The following is a 15,787-nucleotide window of genomic DNA, read 5'->3' on the forward strand; positions in this document are numbered from 1 at the left end:
GAGAAAAACTGCACGGCCCTGTTCCTGATCTGGCCTGGTTCCCTCAACTCCTGCCCTGTGTCAGAATGAAGTGCGTGGATTATCTTCCTCTGTCCTCGCTTCTTCTCCAGACCAAAAAAGAAGCCAGAGGGAGCATCCATCTCGGTGATGTTCTGAACCCGGGACCGGACCAGCGCACCCTGTAGGCTACCTTAGCGTCCAGCAGGTTGGCTAATGCCATCTTTTTAGTGTTGAGGACCTCAATATGGCCTCGATTTCCTGTGGAATAGCTAAAAGCTTCCAATTCCACTATTTCACTCTCCAGGTCCTTAACAGATCTACACATGTGCTGTGTGACATTGAGAGTGTACTGCTGACAAAGAAGCTTTATCTGCACTTTCCCATGGTCCCACCACTGCCTAAGACAATCAAACTCATTTTTTCTCTCTCTAAAACCACACCAAAAATACCTTAACACCTCTTTAAACCCTTTATCTAAAACCAAAGCAGAATTAAAATGCCAGTACGCGCTCTTCGGTACAACATCCTTAAAAAACACATCACACAACACCAAAGCATGATCCGTAAAACCGACTGGCACTATCCTACATTCTTTAACCACATTAAAATGGTGCTTAAAACAATACAACCTATCCAGCCTGGCTAGAGAGACCCCCCCCTCTCTCAGGTGGGACCAGGTGTACTGACGACAGTCTGTGTGCATCCTCCTCCACACATCCACCAAGCCATGGGAGTGGACCAGCTGCTTCAGGGTGTGCTGGGAACCTGGATGCGGCTCTGCATGATTGCGATCTAAAAGATCAGCCTCTGTACAGTTAAAATCCCCGCCCAAAAATAAAAAATCCTCCGAGCTGCAGCAGTTAAGTGTGGAATTCACTGTCGTAAAAAAGCTCTTTCTCTCATTTCCATTGTTTGGCGCATAAATATTTATAAAAACCAGGGTAAAAGTATCAAATTTGGCTCTGACTAGAAGGCACCTCCCCTTGACCACCTCCTCCACCTCTAAGGAGGAAGGAGTGAACCTCCTAGAGAGGAGGATGCCCACACCAGCACTCAGTGTGGTGTGGTGGCTTAGCACCACCTGCCCCTCCCATTCTTTCTCCCAGTCCCCCTCATTACCCTGGTCACTATGAACCTCTTGCAAAAACAACACATCAATACGTTTACTCCTTGCTGTGTCCAACACAAGTGCCCTCTTTCTCACCTCCCTCGCTCCATTCACATTCAGCGTTCCTACTCTAAAACCATTCATATGGGAGATAAAGGAAAAATAAAAAATACAAAAAATAATAAAGAATGGGAACACAAAACGCATCATCATACTCAAAGATGTAGTTGTTTTCTGACTTTTAACATATGTTTTCTTAACCTAAAGATTTCTTGATCAGTTAAGTCAGATGATGCTCTGTGCTTTATAACGTGCTTGGCCGTCAGGAAAAAGGTAAACTTGTCAGGGAAATGTTGATCAAAGTTGAGGTTTTTAACACCTTTTGTTCTCTGCAGAAAACTCTTAACCAAGAAGAAGAAGAAGAAGAAGAAGAAGAAGAAGAAGAAGAAGAAGAAGAAGAAGAAGAAGAAGAAGAAGAAGAAGAAGAAGAAGAAGAAGAAGAAGAAGAAGATAGTGTCCCGGATAGTGTCCCGGCTTAGCTGCCCGGACCCTAATAAACTACACATCCAGCAGCTTGTGAAGAAATGAGGCTGTTCTGTAGTACAGTGCGAACGTTTCACACTGTTATTCTCTATTCAAGTACAGCTGATGTGTTTGCTGTGAGTGGAGACTGTATGAGTTTTGTGAATGTGTCAAATTGATAATTGTAAGAATTATAGGTGAAGTAATAATCAAGGCTCAACTATTGTGATGACAGTTTATTGCAGCAAAAAACAGGAAAAAAACAAATAAAGCAAACTTGTATAAAATCTAATGGGAAAATGCACTTCTTTAACAATTTTCAGACTCATTCTTTATAAATGACAACACTTTGAATATCTTCAAATAAATACATTTTTCTTTGTCTGAATCCTCATCGTAACAATTAACAATTTGGTTTATGGTTTTCCTGGTGGTCAGCAAGTTGCTATTTTCAAGAATGTAACCTCATTGTAGTCCAGCATCTATCAGTGGTGAACAAATAAAACATGTGTTCTGCAGAGGCCTAACATCAGGTGGTTCTCATGATAAAACATTAGAAATCCATTGGGGCCTTCTGACCAGACTTGAGCAGATGAGCTAAAGAAAGGAGCACCAGGTCAACTACTGTAACATTCAGTGTCATTTTTAAACCCATTTAAACTGATGCTTTTTTTCCTTTCATCGTCACAAATTTCATCTTTCTTGTAACTTGATCTAAAAAGTGTTGTAGCAGAACAGGCATTTTACACCAGTAACTTCAGATTCTAGCAGAAACAGGGGGAAAAGAGAAATGTCAGAACTAAACAAGCCAAATATTCATCCTCAAAAAGTCCTTTCAGTACTGCATGTAGAAACTTTGTTCTATAACACAGTCACAAAACAAAAAGGCACAAGGAAATCTCTTAACAAGTATGATGAACACACCAAAATAGAAGGTAGAGTGTACTTTCACACAGACAAGGATCACTAAAAAAAAAAAAGAAAAAAAAAAAAAACACACATTGCAGAGTGGCCATGTCTTCTGGAAAAACTGAACCACACCACTGTAACCACAGTGGTCCCATGTTTGTATCATGATTTCTTTAAAGCTGACGACCTTCTATATCAGTTCCATACACAACCAAAAGAAACAATCCAATTAAAATGAGACAAAGAGCTCAGTTAAGAAACCCAAAACAGATTGAAGACATCTGAACCTACTAACAGAGACAGACAGCAAAAGAAGAGCTGACGTCTAAACTCATCACCATCTCTCAGATCTGTGAGCACAAGCTGTGGGCTGATATTTGTGCAAGAGGAAACTACAGAGGTACATGAGCATGGAAACACAGAAGGGATCTAAAGATGCAGGCAACATGTGCATTGTGTAGCAATGAACTGTATATATACAAACATTATGGGAAACACTGTTCCCGATAATAAAAACATCCACCCCTACAGTGAAATATGGAGGTCACTGCCTCCGATACAGACACACAGTGGTAGGCAAAAACTACCTTCTTCTTTCACATTATGGAAGACACTGCTCCCGATAATGTTGTCAGGACAAGAAGTGTACATGTACCAAGGAGCCAGTGCTGAGGATACATTCAAAGACAGTCAAGAAATATTGTCAAATGTCATACGTAAGCTTGTCTTGCTAAAGATCCATCCAGTGTCAGTTATGTAGAAAATCATTTTGACCTCAGAATTGAGTGGCTCTGTGCGCAGCACTGGTCATCGGTCCACATGTACACTACTTTTAGCAGATGCTGCTTTGTCATTTCGACAGTATAACTGTCATAATTATGGAAGGCACTGCTCCCGATAATTATACGTTTTTTTAGAAAAGGCGATAAAAAAACTATTTATAGTGAACCCTGCCACTGATAAATAAATAACACAATAAATAGATGTACGGTTTGTTGATTCAGTGCCACGTGGTTAGAGACGGTCTCCCTCCCCCGCCTCCCTAACTATCAACTTCAGATCATAATCTTGTTTTGTAAATTGTTGCATGTAAGTAGGACTTTTCTTGAGAGATTAACGCTGCTTGAGTGTTGGACAGTGCCAGTAACAACAGCCGATTGTCTCAACTCTACCTCTAGGTGTGTTCTGTGCTGTGTCATTACAAATTAATCTTTAGTCCTTTTCAGCAACGTCTGAATCTCTGACAAAGAGTTGAGTATCAGATGTCAGCACAGTACGAAATTATAGCTACCAAAAGAAACCAGCTCAGGTTTCAACATGAGGCTACAGCAGCAGTGGAAATACCAGCAGTTGTGAATTGTAATTATTATGGTAAACAAATGGACATCTTTAGCTTATTACATCATACTGCCCTTTTCTGTTTACTAACCTCTGAGCTGGTAAATAGTCATCGCTGTGTGACCTGATACTGCACTGAAAAGTATCACTTTGACTGTATCTCTTTCATGCAGAGGGTATCACCAATTTGAATAGTACTGCCACGTAACACAGGCATTTATACAGGTAGTTGTTACTAGCACCAATGTGTTCAAGACTGTGGTATTCAAGTACCACAAGTTAAATGATTTGAAATATTATTTGAATTATTTCTCTTTCCAAAGTGGGAAAAAAAGACCTACTGAACTTCTTTGTTAAGGCAGGAGGCTTATGCACATGTTATCATTACTGTGACTGCAATTGGGACTGTTGGTGAATTAAAACAGCCTACTGGTTTTCACACTGCCAGTTGTGATAAGAGGGCCAAACCATGAACAGAGGAGTAGGGAGGGGAAATTATTTTAGATTTCATTATCCAAGGACCAGATGTCGCCTGCTAGTGAGTTGGCACAGCCCTGAATGGTCCAGGTAGCCAGGGCAAACTGGTTGTGGAACAGGTCGGCGTCAGCCTCAGGGGCGTCGGTCCTGAGCGCATCAAGATGGTCGGACAGAGCTGTGAGAGTGTGGGGGCCGGAGCCCAGCAGGATGTGACGGAAGGGACTATCTCTGGGAGACACGTAGGGCGACAGGAAGTTCCTTTCCACCTGCAGAAACACGGGAGAGAAGGAGAGAAGGACGTTCACATAAATGCATTTAATTATGTCATGTCTTTTAGGGTGGTTATTTTACACTCTATGCACTGCTGAACAACCTTTAATATCAGCACCATCACTGCCTTCCACCACGTTCTGATCAGCAAATAACCTGGACTGGCCTCTGCACATGACTGTGTGTGAGTGTTGCATTTCTACAGAGTATCTCAACAATGATCCCAAACTGTAGAGATCTTACCGTCATGATGCGGTCATTGATGATGCGGCACTTCTCAATGTCCTCCAGGTCACTGTTCTGGACTTCTGTTGCCAGGGCACGAGAGGCACGGCCGTAGGAGCCATAGGCTGAGATCAACCACTGCACTGTCAGGGCCTTGGGCAACAGCTGAGGCTGAGCCTGGAAGCAGACACAGCATCAACACCGCTTAGTTAGTGAACTGAGTTAACTCAATTAAATAGATGAGCATCTTCCAGGGACATCTGGTTATTTTTTTAACAGCAATGGAACAAAATGATAATTAAATGGCAGAAAAATTGAAAATTGAAGGTAAACATTATTTTCATTTGCCACTCACTCTCTGAACACTCTTGACTTTCACATTGATTTGCGCCACACGAGTACGTATGAGCTTCTCGTATTTCCCCAGGTCCATCTGCAGCAGATGATCATGGACCAGCCTCAGAGCTATGTGACCTGCAAACTGGGCTGATGCTACAGCCAGCTTAGGAACATTGTTGGCTGTGGCGCTGTTCAGCTTCAGCTGGTTGTCCTCCAGTGTGCCAAAGTACTGGTAGTGCTAAAGGAGGAGAAGAACATTAGGATGAGTTAGGTCAATGAACAGGGTTGTCAAAACTCTTATTTAATTTTGGAACATCAGGACGACTTACTGAGTTACCAGCAGCAAATCTAAATGAGAGTGAGGGAATGCCAGAGAAGGCCAGGAAAGGATATGCAGCGTTGTCTGGTTTCAGAGGCTCCAAACTGGAAGATGAAAATGAAAAAGAAGCAGTGACCATTTGCTGAACATGAGTATGAGAAAAGTTTGGTAGTCATGGAGGTAATGAAACACTGAGTCTGTAGAGGAGAATGTAAAAGACTTACATGTCCGATTCCCAGTTGCTCTTCCCAAACTGAGAGATAAGAGACTGAGTGTTGTCAAATTTCACCTGAGGACAAAACAATTGAATACATTCATTTTTCTGAAAAACTTGACTAAATGACATGAATGGATTGTATTGAATTGCTGAGTTCACCTCCTTCAGAGTGCTCTCAATCAGGCTGTGCATCAAGGGACTGGCTGCTACTTTAAATCCACTGCGACCTGGAGAAGAACATTGGAGTGAAGTGTCCTTTAACACATTACAGTTCTAGATGTCAATATCAGTTACAGCCATTTTTCTAACTATTCATATAATGTGGACAAGATGTCAAAGATGTTTGTAAAAGAGAAGTAAATACCTGTTACAACACCATCCAGGTTGATGTAGGAGAAGGCTTTCATGTTCAGAGAAGTCAGATAACCCTAGAAATGCAACAAGTACAAAAAACAGTCAGTAACATTACTCATTGTTGTGCTGGTTTGATCAGTTGTACGGATTTACTGATTTTATTGATTTACTTGTAATAGAGTGGAAGCACCCTTCACTGTTTTGAATGTGTGTTAAAGGTGTGAAAGTACTTTGTATGAATGTCTCCTATGTATTGTTTTGTGTATGCAGTGGCTCTGAGTCCAAAACAAATTTCCCTTTGGGACAATAAAGTACAATCCAATCCAATCCAATCCAAGACTTTCTTGTTCAACAGTTTCAAACATCATGCAGTTCTCACCTCCAGCCACTCGGTGGCGCCAACACTCCCATATTCTCCAGCACTCCAGCTAGCAAACACAATGGTCCTCCTTGGCTTGAATCCATCTGTTCAAGTGGATAACACATGAGTATGAACAAAAAGAGCAGTGGCCTCACTAAACAGGATCTGATATTAATGTCATGTCACTCATGTCACTTCTGTCAAAATCATTTCTCATCAGAAACAGCAGCTGTCATCAAGACTGAGACTCACCATTCTTCACCATGTCTGAGATGGAACGAGCCAGCTCAACAAGCACGCTGGTGCCAACAGTTGATGTTGCAAAACCTGGACCCCAGGCATCCCTCTGAGCACCGATGACCACATACCGGTCTAAGATTTAACCATGAGACAATCAGAAAAGGCAACCACAACACTCTCACTGACATTCAACTGACCTGATCTCATGTCTGTCTTGTTAAAGTAGCATCTTACCTGCATCCACAAAGCCTTTGATGGCACCAAAGACATTGTGTATGCTCTTTTCAGTGAGGACGTTGTTGACCTCCACAGTGATCACATCTGTATCATCTCCCAGTTTGTAGTAGCTTCCCCATTCTGCAGGTGCACTCTGACCCCCCAGCTGCCTGTTGGACACACATAATAAACATGTCAGCCACTACTGAGACACATGTCTATATCCCACTTTACGTCATCAGATAGTACAGTTTGCAGAGTGAATATTTCAAGTTTTCATCATCATTTCAGATGGTCCACAGTGTGTCTGGGTCTTACTGCATAATCTTAGTTGCCGTGGCTGTTGTGATGGTCTGAGCCAAGATTGTTGGTAGACCTGAAGACTGGACGGGAGGAAACTGAGTGTGGTTGAAGGAGGGGAAGCCTGGGGTGTAGGGATCCCCTGACCCCAAGTGGACCTGTGACAGACACAAGGAAGACTTATGAAGTTTGACCAGCACAACAGTTGACAACAAATGCTTTCGTTTGTTTGTTGTCACGGCACCAACAGAACTGATCATGTTTCGAAATAAGTACGATTTTTAATCTCTGTTTCTAAACAGTCCACACTCACATGTCCATACAGCTGAGTTGTCTCTCCGATAGAGTAATCTGTGGGGTCTGCATAGATCAACACAGCAGAGGCGTTCATTTTGGCAGCATTGGCTACCTGTAAGCAAAAAGATACAAGCAAGGTTCAGAATTTCATACTTTAGAGCAACTGAGGGGAAAAGCACATAAAATCTACATATTTAAATGTCTTACTAAAACCACCCACCTTCTTAGCATAACTGAGCCTACCAGCTCTGACCAGCAGGACCTTGCCATTCAGGTTGACATTCTTGCCCTGCAGCGATGTGAAGTCCACTTGCTGCCCATAGTGCGCATACACAACAGCACCCTGGGCCGAAGAAAGAAAAAAAAAGAGAGAAATAAAATTAGGGAATTACCTTTCTTATGAAAAAAAATCTCTGCTTTAATTTATCTTGTAGATTACCGTTACTGATCCACTGGCACTGTAGGACAGAAATCCAGTTGGACGCTCCTCAATCCCGTTCTTGAAAACAACTCTGTTGGAGCCAGAAGCTGGAGGGTCCTGAACCCTAACAAAGTGCTCATCAGTCCAGGTGTCCATGCCGTACTCTTTAAACCTATTGTTCACCTTGTTCGCCAGCTCTTCATCACCAGGAGAACCAGCTCGGTGGTTGAGACTGGTAAACTCACTGATGACAGAGAAAACCAAACATGACAGGAAAAGGAAAATGGCAGAGTTAAAACTATGATTTTTAGAAAAAGAAGTCATCACTGCCTGGCCGAAAAATTTAGGCTTACCTAAAGACAGATTCAAATTTGGATTCACTCAATTTTTCAGCCAAAAGTGCTTTGACATCATCCCAGTCCATTAGGGGGGCAGCACCTGTCTCGTGTTTAACATCTTGTTCAAAAGGGATCACCGACACTACAGGGTTGGGAGCCGGGTCCTTCTTTTGATGGACCAGGTAGCCAATCAAGTATCCTGAAAGAAGCAGTGGTTTAAAATGAGGAACAACCAGAGTCAACTGGGACCAAAACAAGCACACATCAGGAGACACAGGTACATAAAGCTATGTGTTGTCTGCATGGTTGGGAAAAGACACCAAGTCTTCCGATTAAAACACCAATTAAAAACTCATAACACAGAAGAGTAGTGGTCCTAAGATTGATCCCTGTGGAACTCCACACATGTTATTGATGCAGTCTTCATATGAATGCACCTTCTTTATTTGTTGACCCCTCTTACCAATGATAAAGATGAGGAGGACTGCAGCTGCCATGAAGCAGAGGTTCTTGGGTGTTCGTCCAACCTTTTGAGTCACATACGGTTTGCGGGCCGAGTTGTGATTCAGATGTTCTCCCACTCCATTTCCACCAACTTCCTCATCCATGTCAGACGACAGCTTCATCTCCACATGGCTATTGTCGCCTTCCATGTTTTGTGTCAAGTTGAACCGTGTGTAGGAGTGTGGCTCCCCATTAAACTGTATAGGAAGAAAAACATTACAATGAACAACATTAATCGAACAATACATAGGTGTATGATACATGATACATGATTGAACCCATGATTGTAAGAGAAAAAGCTGCACTCAATGTGCAGTGAGATTTTGTACAAATTGTTGTAGTACAGTTTGGATTTGCCTCACCAGACAGAAAATTGTTGTGTGGCTCTGAATGCTTGCCAAAGTTCATTTAAAGACTTAAATGTTCCAACATCAGCAACAAATCTGACAGGAAGTAGTTCATCACTTGTGTAACCATGACTGCATGGTGACAGTGGTTCACATTTACTGATTATTGATTAATGATTTACTTTTTTCTTTTCTTTTTTGGTGGTAACGATAACATTCCGCAATGGAGGGATCATTCCTACAAGCCAAACTTGTTTTTGAGTCAAGTAAAGTTACGATACTCACAATTTTTGATATGGTTGACCTTGCTTGGTCCATTGCTGCTTCTTAGGATTCTGAAAAAGGGAAACAAACGACCACGTTGGACTTTTATATAGTAGAAATGGTGGCTACAAATTAAAGACATCAAATCAGCAAGTCTACGAAGAATGAGTGTCTGCGCTCTAGGACTTCTAAAGGGTTTATTTCGGTGCCGTGTGGATACATTGTGTAACTGATTTGTGGGAATAATGGGGTGTCCAAAGAACACGTCCCACCTCTTGTCCAAACATGCATGGGGTTTCCTTTGCTGCTAACTAGAAAGGCAGCACTGTTTCTAGGCACAAAAGACCAGTGTCCTGCACAGGTCAGACTCCATGCCTCCATGTGATCCATCGCCAGAAGAATACAATAACAGCATAACTAGCTTCCCACAAGCTTCAGTTCAAACCACAAGCCAAACAAAGCAAGGTTTCAATTTAACAGAAGAGCTGAAGCTGAAATGCAACTCTTCTGTATATTTTCTTAAGCACTGTAATACGTGTTATTCATGTAGAATAAAAGCAACATGTGACAGTTTCCAGGAGAGAGGCCTGCTCTGTAAGGTGCTAAAACTGTGGGGGGTAGGATGGGTCGAAACCATTATGCAGCATTGCAAAGCATGTAAGATCCTAACTGTCAAGAGCCATTTTGCATTCATATACAATGCACTGCTGCAAACTAAACATTCACTATTGCTATATCATTTAAATTATCAATACACACTAACACTTATGAGTCACGTTATTGCCATGAACCATTTAGGTCAACTGGTCTTCGAATGTTGGATTCTGTGAATCAAACATTACATACATATAAAGATGGAGCCTTCCATCCATTCATTGTGTTCAATTCACCACTATCTGTATTTGTGGACATTTTATGAAGGGTTATGGAAACAGATGAAATAGCACAATACCCCCAGGAATCAGGGGGAAGTGGAGCCAATAGAACCAGCAAGACAACAACTTTAAAAGAAAATGCCAATCTATATATTTTCTATATTTAGATCCATCTTGTTTTTTGTGGAGAGGGTATGGAAGTTGGTCATTTTAAACATCTGTATCGTGTTACGACTACGGGCACAGAGACAAAGTTGTTTTATAGAACAGCAGGGAGGAGATTTGACCACCTCCACTTCACCATGTTTCATGTTCGAAACTTTTGAGTCTATTTCTTGGTATTTTCGGTATGTCAACATAAGGAAACAGAGTATCTGGGCGGGGACGTGTTCATTGTTTGAATGAAGTTTGACCTATCTAGCTGGTCATACACAGCTTCTTCAATCGAACCACACTTGGCTGATAATAGTAGCCACCATCTTTCAATGCCCTGTGTGACAATCTTGGACAAGACAAGCAAAAATTACATACTGCACAATAATGTAACTGTGGAAAACAAATAAGCTTCCTTGAATTAAACAAATAATACCAGATATAAAAGGGTATTTTACTGCAAACATTTCAAAAAATAGCTGTCCTCATGAAAAATAAATAACCACTAGCTATAGCTACACTTGACATGTCTGCACACAGGTCTCCTGATGGCCAGTGAGACTGTGCCGTATGGGTCTGTTGTCAGTGCCTTTGTGAGAGAGCAGGCTAAGGAACTGAGCAAATCCATGTGCTAGATGCAGCGTGACAATTAAATAAGACTTTATCTATTTCAAACTTGCTGCACAACAACATGCATTTCCACTGTGTTCATACAAATGAATACAAACCAAATAAGCTGTATTCATTCAAAGTATTTGCAAATTACTATCACAGAAGAAACATTCCAGCTAGCAGTATCTCACACATCCAACCAACTTTCTTCATAAGGGATAAGCAAAGAACCCTTGTGGCCTCTCCTACCCTGTCTGACCTTCAGAAAATAACCAAACAGACAAAACCCTCTTAAATAAACCATGTCTTATCAATCGATGTAGGAGATTACTCCACCAGCTTTAACAGCCACCTTTTGTGAGAAGTAGTATGCCCTCAAAAGTTAAGTCTGTTAAACTTTGAACTGAATAAGTCACTGAATTGCTGCTTTGTTGACAGTGGACGAGCAACACCCAGATGTTTCAAAACATGATAAGATTTGTGTAGGGACTAGGGTTGTGCCGATTGGCGATCCAATCGTCTATCGGCGATTGGAAGGACGATCGGCGATGTTTTGTTTTCTTGCCGATTTTACACACACACACATACTCGCTACTTTTTTATTGATCTAATGCGCAATCTGTTTGTTTTGTTTTAATGAAGCCGCTTGGCTTGCTGCTTCCAACTATACTCTGTCAAATGACAGTGTTTCACCAATCAAATGCAGCCACTGGCGACGTCCAATCAGACGGAGCCAGGTAGTCATATGACCGCACACAACATCTCTGTGGTAAACAGGGTGGCCACTCCGCCTCAAATTTGAGGAAACACGTTTAGCTGGTGTTGTGGCTGTGACTAGGCTGCCGACGCCAGCCCTGTAACTGTATGTCACAGCCCGACGACGTGTTCACTGATATGCCACAAATAAATTACGTCCGCCATGAATAGATTTTTCGGCTTTCGGCAACGCAATAGCGTTCTGTTCATTGATCATAGCGCTCTTTCTCCGTTAATAGCCCTCACACACACACACACACACACACACACACAGAGAAGCGCGCATGCATGACAGCAGGGGGGGAGCATACGTCAGTCCGACTGCCCACAAGTCCGACGGCTCATTTCTCCGACTACCCATTCTACAGTGTTGAGGTTAGGTTTAGGGTAAGGTTAAGGATTAGGGCTACTTAAGTCGGAGAAGTGGGAGGTCGGACTGATGGACGCAAAAATAAAGAAATGTATGGTTGGAGTCGGAGAAATGGGTGGTCGGAGAAATGGGTAGTCGGACAGACGTCATGCGCCCACAGCAGGGCACGGTAAAAGCGATACTCATACGCCGCCAACCCCCCCCCCCCCCGGACCCCGGCGATAGATAGGTCTATCGGCGATCTCCAGGGAGGGCGATTGGGACGATCTGAGAATGTCAAAATCGCCCAACACTAGTAGGGACTACAGATGGAAATTAGCTGGGAGCTAAATCTGGTGCAACCATCTTTTAATTGTTTCCTTTAAATGTTTAATGTAATTGCACATTGTCCCTTATTAAATGAATAAATTAAACTAAAACTATTTAGCTCACTATTTAATTTGTAAATAATCTATTAAATGTATAAATGTATTTTGTTGGTAAAGCTATTACTGAGAATAATAAATAAGTACATAAATAAAGCTTGCATGCAGTGATTAAAGCATGGGGAATGAAACGGCAGAGAAGAATTCTGACTGACCCTGGGCCAGTCTACTAACCCCACCAGAAGGGTACCCAACTGGACATTGCGTGAGGAGAAAGGAGACACAAACTCTCTGGCAGGCACAGGGCTGCCCCAATTTCAAGCACCAAAGCATGGCCTTGCTGAACTCCCAAAATCATGTTCAAAAGGTTTTTTAATGAAGCAGAGGAGGGTGCAGGCATGGCGGAACCTGACCATCCAATACTGCGGTACAGAAAAACACACGGGCTATATTCCTAAACATTGTAAGTGCAGCTAACTTTAGAACTTGGCCCCAGGTCTGTGTTGACATCTATAACCTTAAGGGGTGATACAACCTTAATAAAACAGCACTGCACTGCTCTAAAGTTCACAAACTATAAGACAACTAGTTTATGGACAAACATTAGCAGCTTGAAATGTTCTTTTTCATAGCCTTCTTTGCCAACATAACCTGAAAGGTGTTGATACAGATTTTTTTAAGTGTCATCAGGACAGGATTAGCTGCTCTGTAACGCTAATTGGGCAGAGCTATGTCTATAATCTTACATACCAAACATACCAGGCCTACCTCTAATACTTTAATCTCATTAGCTACTCTTTTAGTTGAGAAACCTATGGATATAAGCTATAAACAAAACAAAACACACACACAGTATATATATATAAATAAAATAACTATATATAAGAACTACTGTATAACATACATACAGTACATAACTATACATACACATTAACAATTCAACTAATGGTTATCAACATGTGTTATGTCTCTGATGAGGTATATTCCCTTGTAAAAGTCTTTGAACCACTAGTTAGTAGTAAGAGGCATGGCTTGTATCTTTATTGAATAATTTCTAAAAGATGCGTGTGCAGTAGAGATAGTAAACGCTAACTTGAGTCACGCCCTTCTGGGAACAGCACCAGCAGGCATAGCCTGTTGGACAGCTATTCTTTTTTTAAAAAAAAGAAAGAAAAAAAAAAGAGCAGGACAGAACTGTCCCCTTTGAGTTCATCTCAATACAATGCACTTGTAATTAAGAGTAAAAATAGTGAAGACATGGAACAGCTTGTCATTCTACCCAACAATAGCACAGACCAAATTACCTGAACACACAAGCCAAAAACATAGCAAGAAGTCAAGCATGTTAGATAAGGCAGTTCAACCTTAAAGACTGTTTGAAGGGTGAATTTCTCTCTGGTTTCAAGGGTCGAACAGGTTGCAAAAGTAGCTTCCTCATAAAGTTCTTAGTAACTGAAGAAATCCCTTTGAAAAGGGGAGCCATTGCCTCATAAATAGTTACTGAAGCTGTGGCAAGAAAACAATTACAACACAGCGAGTGTGAACTTGAACAACTGAAGTTGAGGGCCAAAGAGGGGGCAAAGAAGTTGGAGGTGAAAACTATTCTCTCGTAGCACTTATTTACTATATTATTAAACTCAACATGCACTATTATAGGATGTTGTGATGTGGTTTAAAATGCAGATATTAACAAAATATATTTTGCTTGAATAATATTACATGATAACTATTACTAGCTAATGCAACCTTGAATACATACCAAACAGACAATAACAGCTACAAAGTATTCTCTGTATCTAAGAAACTCCAGCATCAGCAAATGGCCAGGTCATTAAAACACCTGCACTTTACAGCAGTTGTTTGAGTATTTGTGTATATCCAGCTATGAAGAGACTGGACATAAACGCAAAACACTCAGTGGAATTTTCCCATCACATCTCATTTTAAAAAAAATACAGTTTCTTTGGGTCAGAAGTTATGAGTTGTTCATTCCAGACATTGTATCAACTACTTACTGATAAAATCATTGTCTTCCTGTTGCAGTAATAGCTTTGTAGATGAGTTATGTCTTTCCCTGAAGTCATAAACCTGAATACAAACTGAAGTTCCCATCTGACTATTGATTGAACTATTACCTGGAAACATGTACAGTGCATGACAGGGCTCGACAGTGCGACAGTTTTGCTCGCATTTGCGAGTTGATAATAGCCCGTGCGAATAAAAAATTGCATTCAGTCGCATCAGTGCGACTCGGACAGAAACTGCATGCACCGCTTTGCATGCTGTTCAACGTGAGCAGTATCCCCCCCGCCCCGCCCCCCCTGCCTGTTTGGTGATTTTGGCCGCCGCATTGATTAAAGCTTGTGTACATCGGGGCCGTTCAGATGTAACGTCTTTTCCGCACATTACTTTCAAGGTAGACGCGCGTCATGCACGCCAAGGCGACACCGTAGCAGCGCACATTCGGTGCGATGCGCTTTTTTTCCGTGCACGTTCGACCTGCTTCTTCCTCCGGTTCACGGTCTCGGGCTGTGTCTCTCTTACTGTTTCACACGGAGCTCTGCCCCAGGTGAAGGAAGCCCTTAGGTGGTACGTGGCCTCCGAGGCTACCGCGGAGCTATCAAAAAAAAAAAAACGCTTGTCGCGGTGAGAACAGCTGACATGTGGTCACAGTCTCACAGTGCAACATTCATATAAACTTCAACCTCAAAGCTCCCTGTCTGACCTGTCCCTGAACATCACACAGGGGCAACATGGAGCTGCTTGTGTGACAGGTTGTTGAGGAAAAATGTTTGGTGTTTTTACTGTTCTCAAATGTAAAAATGGGTCATGTTGGACCCTCAGCATTATTTAAGGCTTTAAACAGCCTGCTACAACATTTTTCATTGTGCTCCTAAAAAATCTTAGTGTAGAGCCCTGTATGTAATGTTCAGCTTTTTATACTGAGGGAAATATAGGTTCACTGCTCATCAATACCCCCACCCCTGGGCCACATGCACACACATACAGCATAAAACTAAAAACTAATATTGGTTGTAATAAATATTCTATTTTCTCACACATATTTGCATTGTTTGTCTTTCCTGATTTTTGTTAAGGCAAAGAGCCAGTTAAAACATTAAAAATTAGTCTACAGGGTTAGGATTATAGGCTAAATCTACTTTATTTGTTTGAAAATGATATTTTCAGACAAAATTTTTATTGTGCTACTAAAAAAATGTTGTGTGCTACTAAATTTTTCAGCATGGTAGCACAGTGCTACTTGGAAAAAAAGCTTAGCGTCAAGCCCT

General features: G+C 41.7%; 1 protein-coding gene across 2 annotated transcripts in view; it reads right to left on the minus strand.

Annotated features, from left to right (window-relative positions):
• Positions 1-3,607: 3,607 nt before the first annotated feature.
• Positions 3,608-15,787, minus strand: part of tfr1a (transferrin receptor 1a) — a 14,323-nt gene continuing 2,143 nt past the window's right edge. The window contains exons 2-18 of one of the 2 annotated variants that reach the window (XM_085805173.1): positions 9,388-9,437; positions 8,715-8,952; positions 8,267-8,450; positions 7,932-8,157; positions 7,713-7,835; positions 7,509-7,604; positions 7,214-7,353; positions 6,914-7,065; positions 6,692-6,811; positions 6,458-6,543; positions 6,089-6,152; positions 5,884-5,951; positions 5,732-5,796; positions 5,518-5,611; positions 5,205-5,426; positions 4,868-5,026; positions 3,608-4,620 (exon numbers count right to left, since the gene is read on the minus strand). In XM_085805173.1, the coding sequence (XP_085661299.1) occupies positions 4,378-4,620; positions 4,868-5,026; positions 5,205-5,426; positions 5,518-5,611; positions 5,732-5,796; positions 5,884-5,951; positions 6,089-6,152; positions 6,458-6,543; positions 6,692-6,811; positions 6,914-7,065; positions 7,214-7,353; positions 7,509-7,604; positions 7,713-7,835; positions 7,932-8,157; positions 8,267-8,450; positions 8,715-8,952; positions 9,388-9,420 (2,313 nt within the window). In that variant the 5' untranslated portion in view covers positions 9,421-9,437 and the 3' untranslated portion in view covers positions 3,608-4,377. Of the gene's footprint in view, positions 4,621-4,867; positions 5,027-5,204; positions 5,427-5,517; positions 5,612-5,731; positions 5,797-5,883; positions 5,952-6,088; positions 6,153-6,457; positions 6,544-6,691; positions 6,812-6,913; positions 7,066-7,213; positions 7,354-7,508; positions 7,605-7,708; positions 7,836-7,931; positions 8,158-8,266; positions 8,451-8,714; positions 8,953-9,387; positions 9,438-15,787 lie in introns of both variants that reach the window. The other variant, XM_085805172.1, reaches the window with a different exon arrangement.

Source organism: Trachurus japonicus, chromosome 17, assembly GCF_045865225.1.
Source record: "Trachurus japonicus isolate A0001 chromosome 17, Traja_1.0".
NCBI lineage: Eukaryota > Metazoa > Chordata > Actinopteri > Carangiformes > Carangidae > Trachurus > Trachurus japonicus.